The sequence below is a fragment of the Cydia splendana genome, chromosome 13, assembly GCF_910591565.1.
Source record: "Cydia splendana chromosome 13, ilCydSple1.2, whole genome shotgun sequence".
Classification (NCBI taxonomy): Eukaryota; Metazoa; Arthropoda; class Insecta; order Lepidoptera; family Tortricidae; genus Cydia; species Cydia splendana.
In genome coordinates this window covers 12,570,517-12,595,144 of record NC_085972.1, presented here as the reverse complement: position 1 = coordinate 12,595,144, position 24,628 = coordinate 12,570,517, and the positions used below count along the sequence as shown (strand labels likewise).

The 24,628-nt window shown below is 38.4% G+C and overlaps 2 protein-coding genes across 2 annotated transcripts in view; both read left to right on the top strand.

The window, feature by feature from the left end:
- Positions 1-1,881, top strand: part of LOC134796461 (G protein-coupled receptor kinase 1) — a 64,952-nt gene extending 63,071 nt beyond the window's left edge. The window contains exons 15-16 of the mRNA XM_063768653.1: positions 1,024-1,268; positions 1,648-1,881. Of these exons, the coding sequence (XP_063624723.1) occupies positions 1,024-1,268; positions 1,648-1,881 (479 nt within the window). The remainder of the gene's footprint in view (positions 1-1,023; positions 1,269-1,647) is intronic.
- Positions 1,882-8,223: 6,342 nt separating this feature from the next.
- The window catches only part of LOC134796092 (lysophospholipid acyltransferase 7-like), a 41,688-nt gene continuing 25,283 nt past the window's right edge, over positions 8,224-24,628 (top strand). The window contains exons 1-5 of the mRNA XM_063768042.1: positions 8,224-8,509; positions 8,600-8,883; positions 12,217-12,368; positions 12,843-13,039; positions 16,790-16,975. Of these exons, the coding sequence (XP_063624112.1) occupies positions 8,292-8,509; positions 8,600-8,883; positions 12,217-12,368; positions 12,843-13,039; positions 16,790-16,975 (1,037 nt within the window). The 5' untranslated portion in view covers positions 8,224-8,291. The remainder of the gene's footprint in view (positions 8,510-8,599; positions 8,884-12,216; positions 12,369-12,842; positions 13,040-16,789; positions 16,976-24,628) is intronic.

The window sequence follows — 24,628 nt, the reverse complement described above, 5'->3', positions numbered from 1 at the left end:
TTTATGTCGGAACCTGTCGAAACCGAAACTTCGATCGGATACTAGTCTTTTTAATCGACTAATAAAGAAGTACCGTTATGCGATTTAAAGCTACTCCGTGAAGATGGCATATACAAGTGTGCCAAAATATCGGTAACTCGTTAAATAAATATACCTACATAGTGAATACCCCGTTTTCAATATTATTTTAAATATCTTACGTTTTTTATATTATCATTGTATCATTAACTCAATGGCATTGTCGATTGAAGTGTTCGATTAAATTTGTACCTTACTGCGTCTCTGTTGTGTCCAACGATGCAGGCTGTTCCGTTTTATGGGGACATTCATGATGCCTTTAAACGAATTGCATTCAATCGCTTTAATGGCTATGGTATACCAAACTATCATAGTAGTTTTATTACGGTGGCACTCTAATTATATCTAGTAAATAACCTACCTATAAAGGGTATTAATTAAATACTAATAAATCTATGGTTTCATACCATAGACCAGCGATCGGCAACCTTTTAGCAGCCAAGGGCCACATAGCAGTTAACGAAGTGGACGCGGGCCGCACTTTGTTAATATTTATGAATTTATCAATATTACAATACATACATATACATTATTATTATTATTTTTATTAATATTACATTGCCATTTGTCAATATTACATACAAAATAGCCAGGGAGGCTCGCGGGCCGCATGCGGCCCGCGGGCCGCTGGTTGCCGACCGCTGTGGCAATATTTACAGACGGAAATTAATAATTGTTTTTCATTTGAATCAGGAGATATGCCATGATGCCATACTTTTGAAGTGCGTGCGACATAATTAAGTGGTCTAGAGGCTAATTCTAACTTATATTTTGGCATGAAAATGATATGTTTCTGTTATCATAATACGCCCGAGCGTCTCAGCGCGTTTTTTGCGTGCGAACAGTACATGAAAAGTCGTCTAGAATCCGACCAAGCTAAAGTGCTAACTTATTTCGTAAACTCCATGTAGCGTCACAAATATTAATGTTCTAATTATCTCTCAGAATCCGACTGCATACTGCACGGCTACATAAAAAAGCTCGGCGGCCCGTTCGCCAGCGCCTGGCAGACGCGATATGCCAAGCTATACCCGAACCGCCTAGAACTCCATCTAGAGAACAGCGCCAAGCCCGAGATGATTCTTCTAGACTCCGTCGAGGATGTATCCTCCGACTTCGTGTCGGTGAAGGGCGAACAGTGCATCGTGCTCCGCACTAGGAACGATACGAAGATCGTACTTACTAATACGGTAAATTTAATATTTTTACACCTACAGGCTACATAAAGGATCTCCTACTAAATATTTAATTTTGATACACCGAGTTATATGATACCTATGCTAAAAAATAAGTATTATTTGGTAGTGCTGTGCTGCCATTCTTTTAACTTATAAATCAAGGTATCTTCTTAGTTTTTCTGGTATTTCTTATGGAATGTGTTATATAGATGAAGAGTCTCGGAATATTTTGCGCTTTTCCTCGCTTCTTTCATAATATGAAAAATCTTTGGCACCACTGGCTCGATCATAACGAATATTTACAAGATCGTTCTTCTGTTCGTCGTCCCCCGTCACTTTTGAAACAGATGGTAACATAAATTTAGTCGACCCGTCTTCTCCCGCATTCCAGGACGAGATCGGTCTGAAGGAGTGGGCGCTGTCGCTGCGCTCGGCGCACAAGTGCTCGGTGGAGCTGCTGGCGTCGATGGCCAAGAAGGCGGGCAAGATCTACGGCACCGACGGCGCCAAGGAGGGCGGCGCGGCGCCGCGCACGCCCGCCGGCACGCCGGCCGCCGCCGCCGCCGCCGCCGCCGCCGCCGCCGCCGCCTCGCCCGCGCCGCGCGCGCCCAACGGGAACAACTAGCACGAGCTTCCCGCGCCCAACAAGGGCGCGAAGATGTTCCGCCGCTCCAAGAGCGCCGCCCAGCTCATCAAGTAGGCAGCGTGCGGAACATGCCCCCCCGGGCGTCCCCGAGACGGCACCCGGAGAATACGGACTTTAGGAGTGAAGCGACTTCGCCCGGTGCCCGTCGAGTCCGGTGTGCCTATCGGATCGGTGCAGTGATTTGTGTCAGAGGTAAAAGTGCCGCTGACGGATTTGTGAGTGGATTAAAAAATTATTAGCGGAGGCTTCTATGGAACCGGTGCGATTCGGTCGGGAGTCGGAGTAGCCTATGTGCGGCTCGGTGCCGCTCGTGTGATAGTTGTCCTCGTACGTGTTAGTGCCGTAGCGGGCCGGCGGCGCCGGCCGTAGCCGCTTTAGGTCCCGCCAATTATTACCGAACGAATGCCGTTCGCAATTTTATTATCGTACGAATTATTGTGATAGGACCGATCAAATTGTATAAACTTTTCCGTTCGCCCGCGTTGATTTTCGATCGTGGACGATGGTGACTTTTGTAATCGTTTGCACCGATTGAATTTTGTAATTATTAATGTAACATTCTGAATGTTGTATTTAACTCGGTAGGACGTAATGTAAAAAAATTAATAACTTATAAATCGAGTAGATAGTCTTAGTGATACCCGCGTAATATGTGTTTGTGCAATAGGTCGAATCGAAAATTATAAGTACTAAAATGAAATGTAACTTAAACGTTGGCTCGGGTATTGATATGTTAGAATGTCGACCACTTTGATGCTGATTGAATTGTTCGTTGTGCGTAATTATTAGAAGCTTCGACTTAATCAATTTGTATTCTACTAGAAAACTCAGCACTTTGGTTAATGCCTCTTGACTATTGCACACAAATAATAATTGTTACGACCCTTATTTTGTATTGTCTCGCTCTCTCATAATGTTCCTCCTTAGTTAAAGGTAACAAAACATGTCGGTACTTAAACACTGCTTTTCTCTAAAGTCTTCAAACGTTTTGTATTCATTTTCAGTGTTATTGATAGCGATAGAAAAATGTAACTAGATCTAATAAAACTCTTTTTTCATGTAATATTTAGAGGCAATACTTTTCTAACAACATTTAGGTGTGGTGATTAATAAGTTAATAACAATAGTTGTAAAGGCTAAAATATCGCAAACCGTTTAGGAAAATTTTAAAGCATGTTTTATGTACATCAATTTATGTGGGGATTTATTTATTTTCGTACTCTACACAAATTGGCTTTGCCGCTGTGCGTCGTATCCGTTTGTTATTGACAATGCAATTATGTGTATAACCTTGTTTATTATGCTTCGTCTGATGCAGATTTAGTAAACCCTTAAATCAGTCTACTAGCGTTTCTTATGATGTGAAATAATAAAAAGTAAAAACTACAATCTTTGTATTTCGACCAGCAGCTTTCAAAGTGAAACGTATTCACATGTGTTTAGAGCAAAAGTTATTATTTTTATGTATTTTTTCTGAAGCCCCTGGTTGGGTATAATATTTTGTATAAACAGACTGCTTACATTCTCAAACTTAACACAGGCATTTTTTACGACGTTATTTTAATGATGCAATGCTCATCTTACCAACAATAAAGTGACATACAAAATTGAGAATGTAAACATTCGATATTTCAATTATCTGCTGTGCCTTTAGTTGTGTTGGTCGTGTAAATCGTTTCCTAGATTATTAATAAAAACTTGCATAAACAACTTGGAGAATTAGCATAGTGTGACTAGTTGTAAACTAGTTAGGTTGTCCTCGAGTTCATAGACTTTAGTCAGAGTCCAAAATAAAAGCAATAAAGATGGATCACTATTTTGATATTACAAGTACTTTTTTTACGTTTCTAATATCTGCAGTTACTATGCATTAACTATCTGTAGTGTACAATTAAGGAAGCGGAACATTTTAAGTTTTACGTCGTTTTTAATATTTGTAAGCATTCGAACTCCAAACTCGCAGATCTAGGCAGCAACGCGGCGTAACATTGAAACATTTGAAGAGGTCTCGCAGACAAGTCATAGACAAGCTACCAAGGGGCTACGATTATCAGTGAGTTTGCAGTTTTATATAATTGTTATGTATCGTTTCATTTTTCGTTTTATATACAATTAACTGTAAATAGAATAATAGTAGGCTCAGCGTAATCACACGAGAAATATAATATGCCACGGGGCTACCAATATGCAACATTAGCTAGAAGTCGAGGTAAGAACTAGAGTGTGTCGTGGCCATTCTTCACTAAGTAGAAATATCGTATTGAGCTTAGAATATCTAATAAGATATAAAACTATTTAGATGCTAGTCAATTGGATTTTATGGAACTGTTATAATCAATTTAATTAATAAACATTACATATTTAATAATATTTATAGTTATTGTAACAGTTTGTGCAGTATTATAGGTTAGTTGTTTTGATTGTAAAAATCTTACCTCTTGTGATAGGTTTCATAACATTGGCACATTTTTTTAAAATTCGCAACATACTTTTTATGTGAAACTATATACATTCTTAATTTTATGTATACGATAAATTGAACCATGGCGTCTAGTGGTGCTATTATTTTACAACCATTATACAGATAAACAAGGCTGAGACTAAAGTAGCGATAACTGTTTTAAATCAGCATGAAGTCAAACGCCAAAATATGTATGTTTATTCAACATTCCGGTTTGCCAAATTAGTTTGTAAAAGTAGATTCTTTTTTAATGCATTTAAGATTTTTTATGCGTTTTTCACTCTGATGATACGAGTAGGTAATGAAGTAGTTTAGGCGACATAATTGTACATTTAGACGACGAGGCTAGATCTGCATCAGGCGAGTGTTACGTACCTCTGTTAGAAATATTTTTATTGTGACCTACATTATGTGTAGTAAATTGTTTATTTAATCAATTGGGCGTTTTTATTTATTACAAGAAATAGGCCCATAAAGTGCCCATGCAATTTTGCAGTTGGGTGTACAGTCAACGTCAAATATATGTTTATATTTTTCGCCTTATTACAGTTATTACAAAGGCATAAGGTGCAAAAGTGTAAACATATCTTTGACGTCGACTGATGGTTAGGACAGATGTCGCCACTACTCCCGGCTTTGTTTACGTTTTGTTGTCAAGTGACAAGTGCGAATTTTTCAGTAATACTTGCGATTATTAAAGTAAAATGTATTCATTTATGATTGTACGGGAACTGCAAACCGAGCTTCGAATGAGAAATGCTACAGTTGGTGGAAAAAAGGCTGATTTGATACAAAGATAATCACTTAATATATTTGAGGTTATCTTGTGTGTTTTACCGTTTATTCAAATTTTCGAAGGCTCACGTGCAGTTTTTCTTCTTATATTACAAGTGTTCGATCGAAAACAAAGCTTTGGTACAGTCGCCATCAGATATATCGGAGCGGCCAAGGTGTTCACAATATCTGAACACGCGCTCTAACGCCCTGACAATAGAGGCGTGTTCCGATATTTGTGAGCACCTTGGCCGCTCCGATATATATGATGGCGACTGTATGTACCTAGATCACCTGGTTGTACAAGAAGGCTTTTCATATACGCCGCCCTACGACACATCAGATACGTACACAAAGTCGTGATGCGTATGGAGTACAGCATGTGTGGCCAAGCCATTATACCCTAAATTATGTACTACATTAAAACTTAGCTTACCTGTGTATTTACTTTTTCCAAAATATTTATCTTCCCTAAAATGCCATTTGCCTTAGTTTTTGATACTCAAAGCTTTTTCTCGCCGATTTATGCATATCGGGACCTTGGGAAAAAAGGGAGATCCCATATTTCCACAATTAGTCGCACAATATTGCAGTATTATGGAGAAAAAAACAAGTTCAAAAACTAACACCCGACTACTGCAAATCGCGCTCTAAAAAGTATGAAAGAAAGTTTTAGTTTTTGAACTTATTTTTTATTTAATTAATTTTGGGGTCAGGATTTCGTTACTTACTAATAATATTTGAAGTCACTTTATATTACTTTTGCGAGGGCGTCCTCAGTACAGAAATGCACGCAGAGCGCCTCATACATCGGGCTACGCCCAACAACCTTTGGCATGAAGGCGCCTTCGGCGCCTGGCTTTGGAACGCGTACATCGTGCCTCGTACGTCGGGCTACGCCCGACTCTTTTAGTACGAGGGCGCCGAAGGCGTCCGGCTTTGGAACGCGTACATCGTGCCTCGTACGTCGGGCGACGCCTGACTCTTTTAGTATGAGGGCGCCAAAGGCGCCCGGCTTTGGAACGCGTACAGCGAGCCTCGTACGTCGGGCTACGCCCGACTCTTTTAGTATGAGGGCGCCGAAGGCGCCCGGCTTTGGAACGCGTACATCATGCCTCGTACGTCGGGCTACGCCCGACTCTTTTAGTATAAGGGCGCCGAAGGCGCCCGGCTTTGGAACGCGTACATCGTGCCTCGTACGTCGGGCTACGCCCGACTCTTAGTATGAGGGCGCCGAAGGCGCCCGGCTTTGGAACGCGTATATCATGCCTCGTACGTCGGGCTACGCCCGACTCTTTTAGTATGAGGGCGCCTTCGGCGCCCGGCTTTGGAACGCGTACAGCGAGCCTCGTACGTCGGGCTACGCCCGACTCTTTTAGTATGAGGGCGCCGAAGGCGCCCGGCTTTGGAACGCGTATATCATGCCTCGTACGTCGGGCTACGCCCGACTCTTTTAGTATGAGGGCGCCAAAGGCGCCCGGCTTTGGAACGCGTACAGCGAGCCTCGTACGTCGGGCTACGCCCGACTCTTTTAGTATGAGGGCGCCGAAGGCGCCCGGCTTTGGAACGCGTACATCATGCCTCGTACGTCGGGCTACGCCCGACTCTTTTAGTAAGAGGGCGCCGGAGGCGCCCGGCTTTGGAACGTGTACATCGTGCCTCGTACGTCGGGCTACACCCGACTCTTTTAGTATGAGGGCGCCGAAGGCGCCCGGCTTTGGAACGCGTACATCATGCCTCGTACGTCGGGCTACGCCCGACTCTTTTAGTATGAGGGCGCCGAAGGCGCCCGGCTTTGAAACGCGTACATCTTGCCTCGTACGTCGGGCTACGCCAGAGTCTTTTAGTATGAGGGTCCCGAAGGCGCCCGGCTTTGGAACGCGTACAGCGCGCCATGTAAGTAAGTACATCGGGCTACGCCTGACCCTTTTAGTGTCGCCTTTTGGACCGAGTCCGGTGCGTCACATAGGTACGTTTCAGTATGCTTCGCCTGACCACTGCGAATTTTAGGAGGTGAATATACTAAGCAACTTTTACCATGGGACCAAACCCGATCTCGTAAAAAAATTTACTGATCTGGACCTCTATACCTATTCACGTTATAAAATATTGCAGGTCATTAAAAAACACCATGTATATAGCGGCCAAACAAATTTCTTTTGAAAAATCCTTCTTGTATCGCCGTAGTCGCGTAACACGCGGATAGATAGAATCCAGAGTGATTGTAGATTCGTAGTTCGAATTACCTACCAGATAAATTAATGTTTTATCGGGTGCATGCAAGCAAAGCCGGGTGCAAAAGCTAACAATATGTATATATTTGAAATGTGCTAATTGAGCTCTTTCAAATGATATACAACACGTCATCATTACTTATTTTTATTTTTTTGGTTCGTGACTTTATGACCTCTAGAGGGCGCCGTGTTAATTTTTTTGTGACGTCATATAGCCTATAACCAGCGGACGATTAAGACGATTCGAATGACACGTCGTTTGTCAAATTTCAATGAGTACTTTAGAAGTAATGAGGGAACAGATGAACATACATACATACATACATACCCACATACATACCGGTCAAAATCATAACCCTCCTTTTGCGTTGCCGTAGTCGGGTAAAAAAGGAGAATGTTTACAATTTATTTGAAAAAATGTGTGTGATTTGACAGTGACAGCAACTCCATTATGGAGGCGCCACCTGGCGTGATAAAATGTCAGTTTGCCTCCTCATTATAACCGCTAGCACGCTTTGCACACGCAGCATAGATACGTAATTACGCATGGTAATCAGTCGCTACATGCGTCATGTGCAAGCGTCATGAATTGACCAAGTAGCGGTAATCAGTGAACGGATATCCGTTCACTGGCGGTAATGTACTTGCATTACTTGCCATCATACTTAAAACAAAAACGCATCTCTATTATAAGTATTACGGTTCGAAATCCAATGACTAGAAACCTAGAAAGGAATGTCAAATGGTTAAGGGTTAAAAGACAAATCTCACGTGACAAAACGTTCACGTTCCTTTGCTGTCTAATGATTAAAATCATAGAGTAACTTAGGTATATATACTGATTAAAATGCATCGTCAAAATTGACAAGTACACAAGTCAAAACATTTTTATATTTACAATAAATGGGTAAATTTCGGTTATGCCAATAGATTCAGCAACCGCTATATTTTACACATCGCTTTTAGCATGTGTACCTCTTGGTTGCATGTATAAAAAGATTCAAGATGAGCAAAAGCGGCTTGCATTAGGTACTGGGATAGGAATACTGATTGCTCTAACTATTTGTGGTTCTAAAGCATTTTACACAGTTTTTTTGGTATCGGGAAATATTATCGTGATTAGATGCTGCGATAAACGGTAAATAATGTACATTATCTAAGGATCACTTTATATATCGTTGTTACTGGTAGAAATATCTCGTAGGTTAATGTTTGTTCATATTTACAGTTTTGTCCATAAAATGAGCCTCTTGTTTACATGGATGTTCCTTCTATATTTATATTTCTATGTTGGATGCACAAAATACGCTGGATGGTTATTTCAAACTTTATCATTGCGGCTGGTCGGATTAGCTTTTGAAATTTACCTCTACGACCAAACTATAATCAACAAGACAGAAAACAAAAGTGATCCTCATAAAGTTCCCGCGAGTTTACTTGACGAAAAGGTTACTCAATTAACCGCCGCTGACATTGCCACGTATGCATTTTTCTTTATTGGCATACATAGAGGTAAATTTAATGTTATAAATATTTACCTACTAAGTGGGCGATTTTATAGTTGTCCCCTACACTTTTTTTTCAAATTTGGGATTTTTTATGTTATTTCTACTCAGAATCATGAGCTCTTTTGATCCTAATAGGAGAAAAAAAGTGTCCCAAAATTTCCATACAACTTTGATTTCGATCTTTCTATTCCGCGACCGCCATACAAAGTCGAAATGGTAACGGAATGGAAATAAAAACCTTGGGACACTTTTTTTCTCCTATTAGGATAGAAAAAGCTCGTGATACTGAGAAGAAATAACATAAAAAGTCCCAAATTTGAAAAAAAAGTGTAGGGGACAACTTTAAATAAAATCGCCCAACTCGTTAGTTACACTCTGATCACGTTAAAGGCCAATCAAGACGGGACAATTTTTCGCAGAATCTGTTAAATTGTTAATTTAATTGTTTGGTGTGGACGCTAAAATGAAATTCAAAGACATTGTCTTGCCGGTCTCACTATGAACGTCATCATCATCATATTAACTTGAGAGCTTTGCTCTTGGCGGTGGAGTAATCGCCAATCATTTCTTCCTTGTGCCAGTCTTTTAATTTCCTCATTACGATGCATTATTATTTTTTTGGCAGAGATAAGTAGGTAATTCTAGGATTCCCTCCTTCTATTGTCTTTTCAATCCTCCCTTCCAGGATGTTTAGGAAAAAGTTATGTTTAGGTATGACTATGAACGTGTGGACGCTAAATGAAATTAATGACGCTAATTTAATTTCTGATCAAATTGTCAATTTGACTGTCCCGTCTGAACTAACCTTCCGTGGCAGTGAAAATTGTATGGTCGCGTTCCTCACTTAAAACGGCGGGCGACGCGCGGAACATTGATCGCCCTTATATCTTTCTTTGCAATAAGGTGTACAGTCAGTTAACTGTGTAGACTATGGTACGTACCTACTTGCCATAATCTTACCTACTACAGAACTGCCCTCCTAACGAAAAGTGCAATAACTAGAGTCAAGCTACTTTCGAGAAAAACGCGGTAAAAGATTTTAAATTTGTTTAGTTGATATCTCCAATATTACACATCCTATTGACTTGAAACTTTGACCAAAAAATAGATAATATTTTTGAGTTTATTTGTACGTACCAAATAATTATTTATTTATTTATTTATACTATAAAAAATGAGCAAACGCACTTATGCTTAGGATGGTCCAATACAGACATGATATAATTACAAGCCATAACTGCAATAAGTAGTATACTTATCGCACTTATCGTTAGTAAATCAAGATATTACGATTATTTTAAGCAATTATAGTATGCTGCTGTACTGTATGCTTGAATCTTAAGTACAATAAGTAGTTTACTTATTGCAGTTTTAATTAGTAAGACGATGGGTTTAATTTTTTTTTCTATTATGGTTGTTGCAAAAGTGTATTTTTAACCGACTTCCAAATCTAAAAGGAGGAGTTTATCAATTCGGTTGTATGTTTTTTTATATTTTTTTATTTTTATTTTTTATGTTTTTTACTCCATACCTCCGTCATTACAGGACCGATTTTGAAAATTCTTTTTTTAATTGGATGTACAGATTGGTCCCGTGTTTGTCAAAACCCAGTTCTGATGATGGGATCCATGAGGAATTGAGGGAACTCCTCAAATCAAGCATATACATTAAGAAAGGTGACATTTGATGAAGTGGAACTGCTGATGATGATCAGAAGGAAACTCCTCAACGACGCATAGTTCACGTGTGGTGATTTGTTCTCTTCGTTATGTTTATTGAGCAAGTTAAGTTTTTAAGCCACATTTATGTCAAGCTCGAGTTCTGAACATGGGATCCATGAGGTCGAGGGAACTCCTCAAATCTTAAAGGCATACGTATAGAGATTTTTGTATATTCAACAGAAAATCAAGCGTTTACATTAAAAACTGTCGCATTTGATGAAGTGGAACTGCTGATGATGATTAGAACAGAACTCTTCAACGATGCATAGTTTGGCGATTTCGATTTTGTGGGTTAGGTCAGGATAGAACTGCGACCCTTAAAGAAACGAAGTGCTACTAGAAAAGTGGGTAAGGTTAGGTTAGAACTGCGACCCTTACAGAAACGAAATATGCTACGAGAAAAAGGTGACGAAGTGGATTACTATATCAGTTAAACACCAGCCAATAATGTATATATGGCATTTCAAACTATTTTGAGAAGTCGGTTTTTTTCTATTAAAGATTATATGACATAACATTATATTAAAGATTATATGATATAACACAAGTAATAAAAAAATAAACATTTATTTTTAGAGTCCTACTTCTGGTAAATAATACTAGTTTTTCATGTCTCACTATTGCAATTATATTTTTTTTTACTAGCCTATTTGAGTGTCCCACTGCTGGGCAAAGGCCTCTCCCCTTAATTTCCACGACTCCCGATTTGGTGCTTCCTCCTGCCAGTTGTTCAGGAAGCTGTCCACAGGTCATCCCGCCATCTCCGTTTGGGCCTACCGCGGCCACGTCCCTCTACCGGCATCCACCTGGTGGCTAAGCTAGCCCACCTCTCCGGGTGCATGCGGTAGACGTGACCAGCCCAGTCCCATTTGAGCCTAGCGGTTTTTTCGCCTACGTCAGCAATGCGGGTTTTAGAGCGCAGCGTGGTGTTTCTTATGCGATCAGTTACTTTGACAATTATATTATTCGGTAAAAAAATCTAACAAAAATAGGCGACTGATGGATGCTCATGGCACAAAATCGAAACTTATTCCGTACCCTTCGCCCCGCAGTGAACATTTTACTACTCATAAATGCGACAACTTGCCATCATATTGCACCGTTATTGGTAAAACTATACTGTCTGTGCCCCATCGTCCTAAACATAAATGCAATAACTTAGTTGTATTGCCTTGTTATTAAATAAACTTATCATTAAAATTTCGACAATCCTAAACATAAGTGTAACAACTTCACTTATTGCGTTTATGATTAGTTATTGGACTAACATTTGTTATCACAATTTTACTAAGCATAAGAGCGATAACTACAGTTATGTCGTTCTTCATAAGTAAATCACAAGTCATTGCTTCAGATATTGCAGTTTTGATTAATAAAAAACATGTTTACGTTACAGATACCTTAAAACTGTCTAAGAAGAAAATATAGAACTCGTTATGCTCAACGCGAATATGTATATAACTCAACTTGACCCAAAACTCGAGTTATTGCACTTTTCGTTAGGAGGGCAGAGAACGCCACCCGAGTATCCAATTTATTACCACCAAGCATCTTGGCCAAAGTAAACTGCCGAGCCCGTCGTGAATGAACCCGATCCAATAATTCTTTTGTTTTAGGGCCGTATTTTACGTGGAAAACCTTCAACGACCATATAAATAGCACTGTCAGCGTGCATGGCGATTTCTGGGTGGTCACCGGGCAGAAGCTGAGAAAGACTTTGTTGCTGACGCTTGGATATGTTGTCTTGCGGTCGAATTACCCCATCTCCGTAAATATTATTTAGTAACATACCTAACTAAATCAAGTGATGAAATTGTTAATAGTTCGAAGCTAACCCGCCATAGCATTGACGTCTCAAATAATCTAGAAAGACTTGCTCGTAATGCTCTGCTTCATTTAGAGATTAAATATAAAATAAGTATTTAATAAATAAGTAAGTACCATTTACTAACACAAGCTCCAATCACGTTGCAACAAATTGAATACGACTTTAGATTGAATAATTTTACGGTTTAGCTCACTTGTTTTTAACATGTCGCGCGCGTGACTAAAAACAAGTGAGTCTAAACCATAAAATTATTCAATGTTAGTATGTCTCACAACAGTTTAAATTCGATCATTGCCGTCTAAGTAGTCGACTCGCAGTTGCAACGAATACAATCGATCTAACAAATGCCGCAAAACGCAAATCGTACTTATGCAATTATCGGTGACGTGACTGGAGGCCTCAAAACTTTCACAGATGTACGAAGATGATGAGTTCTACACCAACTATGGCACCGATTATCGATTCTTATTCTGTATGCCACAACTAGTGATTTACTACCTGGAGTCCCAGATCATCCTGATGATTACCACCAGCACGTGTTCGGGAGCGGGGTTTGGTGTGTATCCTGCCAAGTCCATGGCGGTCCCGGGCGCTGGACCTACAAGGCCTGTGTAAGTTCACATCATAGGGTCTAAGATGGCTGCTGTTTATAGTTTATCACTGTGGATGTCACTCTGGCACTTACCTACAAACAGCAGCACTCCTAACTGTACATCGGTGGACCTTATTAGGTACAAAAGGCATAACGTCCACCGTTGTAGTTAACAGTGTGGGCGATGGTACATATACTTGTACGTTATGTACCTAAAGCCACTCGCATGATCCGACAGGCGATAAAAGCGCAACCATATAATATCATATAAATAAAATTAGCATATACCTATCAGTACTGTTATGTAGGCGTAGAGAGCTGTTGTGTATATAGTTGAGTGTGCTCAGAACATAAAAAGGTCAACCACGGCGTTGCATGAACAAGAGATTTCCTTTAGCAGGATTGGTCCTTAGGACCCAAGGATGGATTTAAGAAGTGGAGCCACCCAGATTTTTGATGCAGGTGGGGGGTGGGGGGGTTTTAAGCGTCGGCGACGTCTGATGTTAATAATTGTTTAAGTTTAGGTTCTATGTCAAGTTTAATATCATTTTCAAGTAAATCAAAGATGTAGACATAGATTTCATCTAAATCGGTTCAGCGGTTATTGAATCCCCATACAAATTTCCACCTCCCTTTTCACACCCTTAAAGGATGATTTTTGAGATTTGAAGTAGGCTATGTTATTCCCTGGAACTCAAACTATTTCTGTAGCAAATTTTAACTAAATTGGTTTAGCGGTTTAAGCGTGAAGAGGATCATATTTTATGTGTTTTTACTTCGGAATGGTGTCATTACGATATCATAAATGAATTCGGCATCCCCGATTTATACGAAAACGATATAGTTTGAATAATCTCAGGTGAATTTTTCGAGTTCGGGTGCTAATCCGTTAAACAAAAGCCTTTGTTTCTTTTAAGAGTGGTCTACAGCCACGTGCCAAAGCAACCATGTCGTTTAAAAAGCAACTGTCGTGATAGTGTTAAGGTTCAAATTCATATGACAGCTTGTTCAGAGAACAATTAGGGTGGTCATGTTTTTAGAGATGGCAAAAAACGTGTTATCTCCGAATGAGCTGATTCAAGAATTTGAACCATATAATTAGAATGGTAAATTTGCTTTTTAAATGGGTTTGTTCCCATTACTTACGTCGGGGCTATTAGCAGTAAGCATTAATATTGTAACCACTGCATAAAGGAAACAATATCTTTTGTTTAACAGATTAGGGTCCGAGCCCGAAAAATTCACCTGAGATTATTCAAACTATACCAAACTTGGCCTGGTAGCTTAAATGATATAGATATCAAGATCAAGTTGAGAGCTTCTCCCCTAAAAATTTACATCAAAAATCTCGGTGGCTCCACTTCTTAAATCCATCCTTGGGTCCTAAGGACCAATCCTGCCAAAGGAAATCTCTTGTTCACGCAACGCCGTATTTTATGCCCAGCACCATCCGCTAATATAGGTACATATAGATAGAATATTGTCCTTACACTTAAAACACTTATATTAGGTTTTACACAGTCAAGTGTAAAAATATGGGTGCACAGATCATACTCAAAAATATGTCTCATATTAGCTCCTTATGTCAGCGAATTAAGAACTATGGGACATAGTTTTGAGTAAGTTGTCTACACCCATATATATTTTTACACTTGACTGTACTCAATACAGCTCTAAGTAGGTACCTATATTCGTAGGTATTTAGGTAAGTTTCATAACATAAGTCACAACTTTCTTACCAATTTTGATCCCTGGGTCCTACACCCACCTGGAGACTTACTGGCACTCACCTACATAATTATACTTGTAGGTATGTACCTAAACTTTGGGAACCCACCATTTTTTTAATGCTGTTAGGTATTAGAGTTACAGTAGAAAATCAAATCAAACGCTTTGTAACCCAGGTGTACCCAAGTGGGTACGAGGGTCGCACTGAAAGATTCGAGACGAAAGATTTGATTTAGTTAGGTATGTTACATTCGAGAATGGGACACTTAGAAATAACATAATAAAAAGAGGCATATAATTTATAAAAATGTAACTCTTTATAAAACTTTTAAGGTATATTCCATTTGGTTGTCATTTGTATTTAAGAATTACTGGCAATTTGAAAATTGTATGTCGAACATTATTTGAATTTTTGGCCAAGTGATTTTTCGGATCATATTTTTAAACGGTTTTCAATATGCCTTCAGCGAACAAATAAAAGTTAAAATTGCGTTCTGTAATTTTTTTATGAACTAGAGTTCATCGTAGGCTCGTTTGCAGTTAAAATTAAATATGACAGTCACTTTCATTTTATCCCATGGGTGATCTTAAAGAAGCATGTCATTCCAAAGCGACGTCAAAAATTAAAATCGCATTTATTGATGCATACACATATTATACACACATATTATTGATGCTTTAACACGCCCTACAACCTAAGTACTTCTTCTACTTTCTCGCACTGTATTTCAAGTACCTACCTACATAATAAATGTATATTTATATAACTAACCATTCTATGTTGTTGTTGGCACCGTGAGTCCTTAAGACTGACGGTGATTAGTTTGGCTCTGAATGAACATTACTCATAGCAATAAGTGGTAAGCGATGTGGGCCACACATATTGTAGTGATTATAAGTAATTAGTTTAATAAGTACCATTTGTAGTGGCTGTTTGTTTACCTAAATAAATTAAAAAAAAAAAAATCAGACCCATGATAGAAATAAAATATTTTGTAATCTACAAATGCTCAAAAACTTGCCTTAGTATTTAACTACTTTCCAAGAATACATTTTAAATATTAAATATACCTAGTTTTTGGTTACTTTTTTGTGTAATTTTTCTTTTTAGCTTAGGTGCAACAGATATTCGGTATTCGGCCGAATAGTAGGCAACATTCGGCCGAATACCGAATATTCGGCAAAGTGGCCGAATAGGCCGAATACCGAATAGTTGCCGAATATTCGTGGCATCTCTAGTAAAAACCTCAACAGTAGTGGTAACTTTTTTCCTCCAAAATTAAATCAGAGTATTGGCTATTTACAAATGCCGGCCGCATACAGATTCTCTGCGCTTTTATGAATTTTATGATATAAGGACTAATACTCGTGTATAATGGTTATAAATGCACTGTTTTTATATAAATATAAACTATAAAAATAACAATTCGATTGACAGATAAATGTGGCACACTTATAAAGGGTTATAAAGTGTTTGAAATAATATAACCTAACTTTCCTATTTGTGCTGTTAATTAAAAAGACTGCCAAAAAAGTTAATTGCATATCGGCAGATTTCGACATTCATAAATATTCATATGACAACAGTAAAAAAATCTTTTATATATATATATATATATATATATATATATATATGTAAAAAAACTTCAATTCCGTTGGCTACTCCACGAATTACATACAAAACCACTAAGGCCCCAAAATCGCCATACAAAAAGGACTTTGGGATTATGAGCCGTGTGCATTACAGAATGATTACTTTCAAAAGAAAATTTATATGCGTGGTCAGTTTGAGTTTAAGTAGGTATGCATTAAAATAAAGATTGACTGTCTAGATGCGACAGTTTTCTCTATTCCAGACATTTTCAGTGCAACCCTCGTACAATGGCGCTAATGGGTTAAGAAAATTTGTTTAAATATGTACCCTCACATTCAGACAGCACAAATAGTAGCGGGTGAAAGTATTATATATGACTGTACCTTATATAAAAAAAATCCTAATTATGACTTTCCAAAGATTGCATGTAATTTTGTATGCTTGCAGCGTAGGACCAGAACTGACACCGGATAAAGAAGAATACAATTTTTCAATGCTAAAATGTTTCGATAACGAGAAAATATTGATGGGGCCGAAATTGAAGGACACGATACATGGCTGGGACATGGCCACGCGGTACTGGTTCGCACAGTATATCGTCAAGAACCTTATTAATAATAACTTCGAAGTAAGGTACGACGTACAGTCGCCATCAGATATATCGGAGCGGCCAAGGTGCTCACAAATATCGGAACACGCCTCTATTGTCAGGGCGTTAGAGCGCGTGTTCAGATATTGTGAACACCTTGGCCGCTCCGATATATCTGATGGCGACTGTACACTGAATAATTCCCCGCCAGTGGCCTTCTGGTGTCCGAGGCCGGAAACAGTTTATAATTTAAATATAGTCGTGTAACTTAACTACTGAAAGAAAAAACAATAAAAATAAGTTTATAGTAGAAGAGCGGGCCGCAAAATTTCTAACCGACTTGATACCACGATGAAATGCACAATGGTTTCCCATAAAAGTGATGCTTAGTCCGAATTCGATAGTCTGCCACGGCGGAACTTGCCGAAAGTACGAAAAAGAAGGCCACTTCCGGTGCGAAAAAAGGGGCTGATTTAACCCATCTGATACCGAAATAATAGTTATGGCAGCAGTTAGAAATTTACATGTAGACACAGAAAAGCGAAATCTGCCAGTATTTATTTTGCCGGAAGTGCTTGGCAGACGCTCTCAAAGGTGGCCACCGGGACCCCTAATTTAACCCATCTGATACCACAATGAAACCAATTCCAGTCGGTAGATAAGAACCCTCATGTCAGGAATATATAAGTCTGCCAAGGCTTTTCCTGCCGAAACACCTTGGCAGACGAGATTATGTAAGCAATGTCGCCATCGGTTACCCTACACTAACCCATCTGATACCACCATGAAACCAATTCCAGTCGGTAGGTATGAACCCCCAATTTAGAAATATATAAGTCTGCCAAGGTTTTTCCTGCCGAAACACCTTGGCAGACGAGATTATAAGCAAGATGACCATCGGTTACCGTACACTAACCCATCTGATACCGCCATGAAACCAATTCCAGTCGGTAGGTATGAACCCTCATTTCAGGAATATATAAGTCTGCCAAGGCTTTTCCTGCCGAAACACCTTGACAGACGAGATTATGTTAGCAAGGTGTACATCAGTTACCCTACATTAACCCATCTGATACCACCATGAAACCAATTCCAGTCGGTAGGTATGAACCCTCATTTCGGAAGTTTTATGTCTGCCAAGGCCTTTCCTGCCGAAACTACTTGACAGACGAGATTATGTAAGCAACATCCGCATCCGTGGGACCCGTATACGTAATTACTGTAGGCTTATTTATTACTTTATGCTTATAATATAAATGTATATGATTATTTTGTAATAAAATATATTTATAAATTATTAATATACAAAATATACATTAGGCATTCATTACCTGCTTACGGCAGTAGTAGGGATTAGTGGGTGAGTTCTGGCTCACTTAGCCAGGCCAACAGTCCCTCCCCCTTTTTTTCCCTTGTTGGAGCCTTGCAACCTTGCCTTGGACCCAACTTAATGTCATCGTAGTTAGAATGTAACCTAATCTATTTATTATTACTTTTAGAATATTTCAGTTACATACCTACTTTTGCAAAGCTAAATGTTGAAATCTCTATTTTGCACAATGGAATTTTAATGTGACTTTAATGTATGTGCAATCTACTTAGAAACTGGGTTTAGAAATATAAAAACACACATTTTATATAGGATAAGTTTATTCAAGTAATATTCTGAACATTTGAGATAATTATAGTAACATCATTATTTATTCTGTGTACAGTGGAGAAAACATGAACGAAACCATGCAATTTGACATTTACCGTTTTAAAATAAAGATAAACTATACAGTATTTGCCACAAACCGATGTAAAAAAAAACTTTACAGTTGTTGATTACAATACCATATCTTACAACACCATTGACATCAATATAAATGGCTATCCAATGTCAGCCAGGTTAAAAATCCGGATCTAAATTGATAATAAGCAATTTAAACAGGTAAACAGGTAGCTGAACAAACATTGGCATTTTGTTGGCTGCAAATACATTCGATTTCACGCCTATATTCATTTTACTCATATAGTGTTTAATTTCTTTATTTCTTTATTTCTTTATTTAGAAACAAACAGTCTCTTATAGTAATAAATTATTACAGTAAACGGTTATTAGACTTATAGACCTACAGTTTCCTTAATAAGAATATATAAACCATACAACTTATATAAGTAGTACTAAAACTAAATGGAATTTCAAAGTTGAAATGAAATTAAAGTTACTAAAATACTCAATGGAATTTCGAATTTGGAATGAAATAGAAGTTACAAAAATACTCGTGCATCCTAACGAAAACGGATAAATTTAATAACAAACAAAAAGTGCACTTAGAGTTATAAACTATCTAATTAAAGCCTATTAATACACTTCAAGGTCAGTCGTTTGAAACTATATAACTTTTCATTGAAAATATTTAAATTTTGAAATTTATCATCGTACGTCCTGCATGCTCTTCTAATGAAACCGTTTCTCGCGTATGAAGTTCGGCTACGAGGAATAAAAAAGAGGTTCTTCTTTCTACATGCTCGCTCACAACGACGGGGTACTCTAAAGGAAAGAGATTTTAACAACTCAGGGGCGTCGATAATGTTGTTTATGATTTTATAAAGAATTATAGCATCAGTGCGTTCACGACGCAAGCACATGGATGAAATATTATATCTCTTCATAGCGGTAGAGTAATCTATGTATTTATTTCCAGTGCGATAATCAATTGTTTTACAAACTTTTTTTGCACTTTCTCAATTCTATCGCTATGGATTTTATATAGCGGATTCCACACCGCGCTAGCGAATTCCAACCGACTACGGACATAACTATTATACAATATCTTATAAGTCGAAGGTCTCCTGAAATCTTTACCTACGCGCAGGATGAAACCCAACTGTTTAAAAGATTTATTTAAGATATTGTCAATGTGGGGCCCAAAGGTAAGCTTTGAGTCCATGATTACGCCGAGGTCACGAATCTGGTTTACACGGGTTAGCTCTTTATTGCAGAGATCATACTTGAAATTAATATTTGTCCTTTTTCTACTAAAGCTAATAACAAAACATTTTCCTGGGTTTAAGAAAAGATTATTTACATAACAGAAAGTCTGGAAATTATGTAAATCGTTTTGCAATAAATTACAATCGTCTGGATTTCGTATGACTCTGAAAATTTTCGTGTCGTCGGCGTATAAAAGCATGTTTGAATTCTTGATACATTCCGTGATATCGTTTATATACAGTACAAATAATAAAGGCCCCAGATGGGAACCTTGTGGAACACCAGAGCTGATGGACCTATAATGAGAAATATGCCCTCTCACAGCTACAGCCTGCGAACGATTTTCTACATAAGACTTTATCCAACGGTAAAGGTCCCCGTGTATACCAAAATGCCACAGCTTTAGAAGTAAGCGCTCATGACAGACCTTGTCGAAAGCTTTGGCAAAATCGGTATACACAGCATCCACTTGACAGTTGTTATCTAATGCAGTTAATATGGCTTCTGTGTAAGATAGAAGATTCGATTCAACACTACGACCACTAAGAAAACCATGTTGGTTTGGGATGATATGACGTCGCATAGCAATAGAAAGCTGATCACTAACAATCTTCTCTAAAATTTTCCCAAACTGACACAATTTTGATATAGGGCGATATTTCTCTATGTCCGAGCTAACTTCACCTTTTGGTACTGGGGTAACTAATGCCTGTTTCCATAATGATGGTACACACCCCTCCCTGATAGATTTCTCAAAAAGTAAAGTAATCGGCAATGTTAAGCTAGAGGAGCAATTTCTAATTATGATGGGAGGTATACCGTCAGGACCAGCGCCCTTATTAATATTTATACGTTTAAGATATTTATTAACAAGGTCTTTAGTTATAAAAATAGTGTCCATGTCAAACACTGTGTCATTAACAGGTGGAAGATTATTCAGGTCAACATAACTAACAGTTGGTTTTTCGAAAACTGAGTGGAAATGTTGATTGAAAAGATCACATATTTGTGTACCATTTGAGGCTGTCATACCCTTATAGTGCATAAGCTGTGGGAGACCACTTTTAACAAAAACCGATTTTATATACGTCCAAAAGAATTTAGGGTGACTGCTAATTTTGGCTTCAGTATTGTTTATATAATTTCTGTAATAAATTGGTTCCAATTTTAAAATTCTTTTTCTTAGAGTTTTAAAAGTGTCGAAATCTAAGGGATTACCGAAAGTCTTCCACAGCCTATGATATTTCTTTTTCTCATTCAGAAGTCTTCTAAAAGATCTAGTATACCAAGGGGGCTTAGAACACGATGTACGTTGCGGTACCTTTGGAACATATCTGTCAATCAATCTATTTAATATATCATAAAAAAGTAATACACAATCCTCAAGGGCACGGCCCTGAAAATATTCAACCCAGTGAATTTTTGATAATTCAATATTAATTTGTTTAAAATCCGCCTTATAAAAACGATATACGTAAGTGGAAGCTGGCTTCATGGGTGGCGCGTAATCTAAGTTAAGTTCAATTTGAAGTGCCTTATGATGCAAGTCCTCAGGTGTTAAAATATCATCGCTAACGGTTACTGTGCAATTTTTATTGCAAAAAATAAGATCAAGCACACGTTGATTAATATTAAAACAACCATTATATTGTTCTAAACCTGTGAAAGATAAAAACTCACTAAGCAATTGTAAAGGAAAACTGTTGCTGCAAGCTAAGGTCATTTTGCAACAATCATTTTTAATCCACTGCGCGTCAGAAATATTAAAATCACCTGTTATAAGAAATATATCATTTGGATTTTCTATTATTAATTGACTACAGATTTCAAAGAAGTTTTCTAACGTATCCCTGTACTGCGGCCCGTGCGGAATGTAAATACAACAAATATTTAAGCATGTTTGTCCTTGAGCGTCAGTTTGCGATAATGGTAATGACAACCATATACACTCGGAGGATGCAGGGGAGGGGCAGGGCCAATTTCGCGGAGTCGGCAGGAGCTCTCGGCGCACAGCGACCGCCACCCCTCCACCCCGCTCCGCCCCACTCGAGCCAGCTGATCTATCGCAACGATAAACAATATACCTACTGTCGAAGATTTCCCTATCAAAAAAATGTGCATTTAGCCAACTCTCAGTGATACATATAAAATCATAATTTAACATTGCGACCTGCGAATAAAAACTGTGAGTTTTGGTACGCAGTCCCCTTACGTTCTGATAATAACCTGTTAAATTTATAGTTAGGCCGGCAATAACTTTATATATACTTGTATTAGTATTAAAGCCAGAGTGAACCATGTACTCTCTGAGTACCAGAATATGTTAAAGATAAGTGGAGAGGGTTGGTATTGCGAGTAAAACGAAAAATACGTATTATTTTTTGTATGTCTAGACAAGAAGGCGATTTCATTAGCGAGGCATGCTGAGGATTTCATATGGGGCACTGTTAATATGCATAGTTTACGAACATTTATTTTTATAACAATGAGAAACACTAATAAACATAGTCACTTAAACTTGTTGAAATTGAAGTTATTGTTAATCACCATAACTTTGGATGTCTCGGATTTTCTTGCTAAAATTTTACAGTCTCTTATCCATAGGTAGGCGATCTTGTTTTCCTTTTTGAGCTCTCGCGCTTGCTTGAGTAGCATCTTACTGGCCGGAGTGAGGTGGTCCCCCAGGTACAGGTTCACAGCTGGCCCGGGGAGGCCGATAGAAGATGTCGTAATGCCCCTTCGTGCCCGCACCGCAGAGAGAAGTTCGTCCTTATAAATACGTCGGGTAAACTTTACGATCACAGCCGGTTCACGTGTAATCGACGACCGGTCGCGATCGTTATCGCCTCCAACTTCGCTAGTCACAGTATGGAACCGTCGCACCCGTTGAACATTATCTATATACTGAACCTCCAATTTTAATCCCACTACGGTGTATATGTTTTCTAAAATGCTTATAAGGTTCTCTCCTTTTTTAAAAGGCAAGCCAGAAATCTCAACATTGTTCAGTCTTGAGTATTGTTCGCGAGCCTCACATTCCTGTTGGAGGGTGGAGATAATAGTCGTGGCTTTATCTAGATCCGACTGCAACTTAGGCAGGAGAGTAGATTTATCCTCTAATATACTTAATTTCTTGTGTATTTATCTTGAGTTACATTACACGTGTGATGAAATAAGTCATTGTCTGTTTTACTTATCTAGTAATTAACTGTTGTAATCGACACTTACATCCCGATTTTTATTGATTACTATAACGTTATCATGCAAACTCGGCATAACTGAACCATTAAGCGTTGCTGTTAACGCTGTATCAAAACGATCTTCTAGCCTTACACTACCATGTCTGACTAAATTCCAATATGAAGTAGAGCTCGCTGAAATATCTGGCCCCTATTTCACCACGGTGACAGGTGCGACAATTGTCGACATTACTGTTACTGACGTCACAGGCCTCCATGGCATGGCATGGCATGGCATGGCATTTGATGAAGTGGTACTACTGATGGTGATCAGAACGGAACTCCTCAACGACTTACGACTTGTCCTTTTCTATATGATTGTTAAGCAAGTTACCCCACTGGCAAAACAATCAAGATTTTGAATTCAACTTCTACCTGAACCTGGACCCGGACGCGGACCCGGACTCGGGATCGCGAATTCGGACACGGACCCGTTTTCTATTTGGTTGGTGTAAATGGTGTTGGTGAATTTTTTGATTAATTCGGGCGAAAACAGAAAGGTTAGGTATCATAAAATGTTAATAAAGAGAAATTGTAAGAGATGGTATTATGCCAACCAACAACTGCAAAGTTTTTTCGCATCGGTTTGTGGAAAATACTGTTTGGTTTATCTTTATTTAAAAATAAAAAAAATCAAATTGCATGACTTCATTCATGTTTTCTCCACTGTACACAGAATAAGTAATGATGTTACTATATCTCATATGTTCAGAATATTATTTGAATAAACTTAGGATAGGATAGTAGACATAAAATGTGTTTTTATATTTTTAAACACAATTACTAAGTAGATTGCACATACATTAAAGTCATATTAAAATTCCATTTTGCGAAATAAAGATTTCAACATTTAACTTTGCAAAAGTAGATAATTGTAATATTCTAAAAGCAATATAAATAGATTAGGTTAGATTCGAGCTACAATGACATTAGGTTGGGTTCAAGGCAAGGGCCTCAACAAGGGAAAAAAAGGGGGAGGGACTGTTGGCCTGGCTAAGTGAGTCAGAACTAACCCACTAATCCCTACTACTGCCGTAAGCAGGTAATGAATTTCCAATGTATTAGGTATAGGTTTAATAAATTATAAATATATTTTATTGATACCATAATAATATACAAATATGTATAAGCATAAAGGAATAAATAAGCCTACAGTAATTACGTATACGGGTGCGGATGTTGCTTACATAATCTCGTCTGTCAAGGAGTTTCGGCAGGAAAGGCCTTGGCAGACTTAAAAAATTCCGAAATGAGGGTTCATACCTACCGACTGGAATTGGTTTCATGGTGGTATCAGATGGGTTAATGTAGGGTAACTGATGTACACCTTGCTAACATAATCTCGTCTGCCAAGGTGTTTCGGCAGGAAAAGCCTTGGCAGACTTATATATTGCTGAAATTAGGGTTCATACCTACCGACTGGAATTGGTTTCATGGCGGTATCAGATGGGTTAGTGTACGGTAACCGATGATCATGT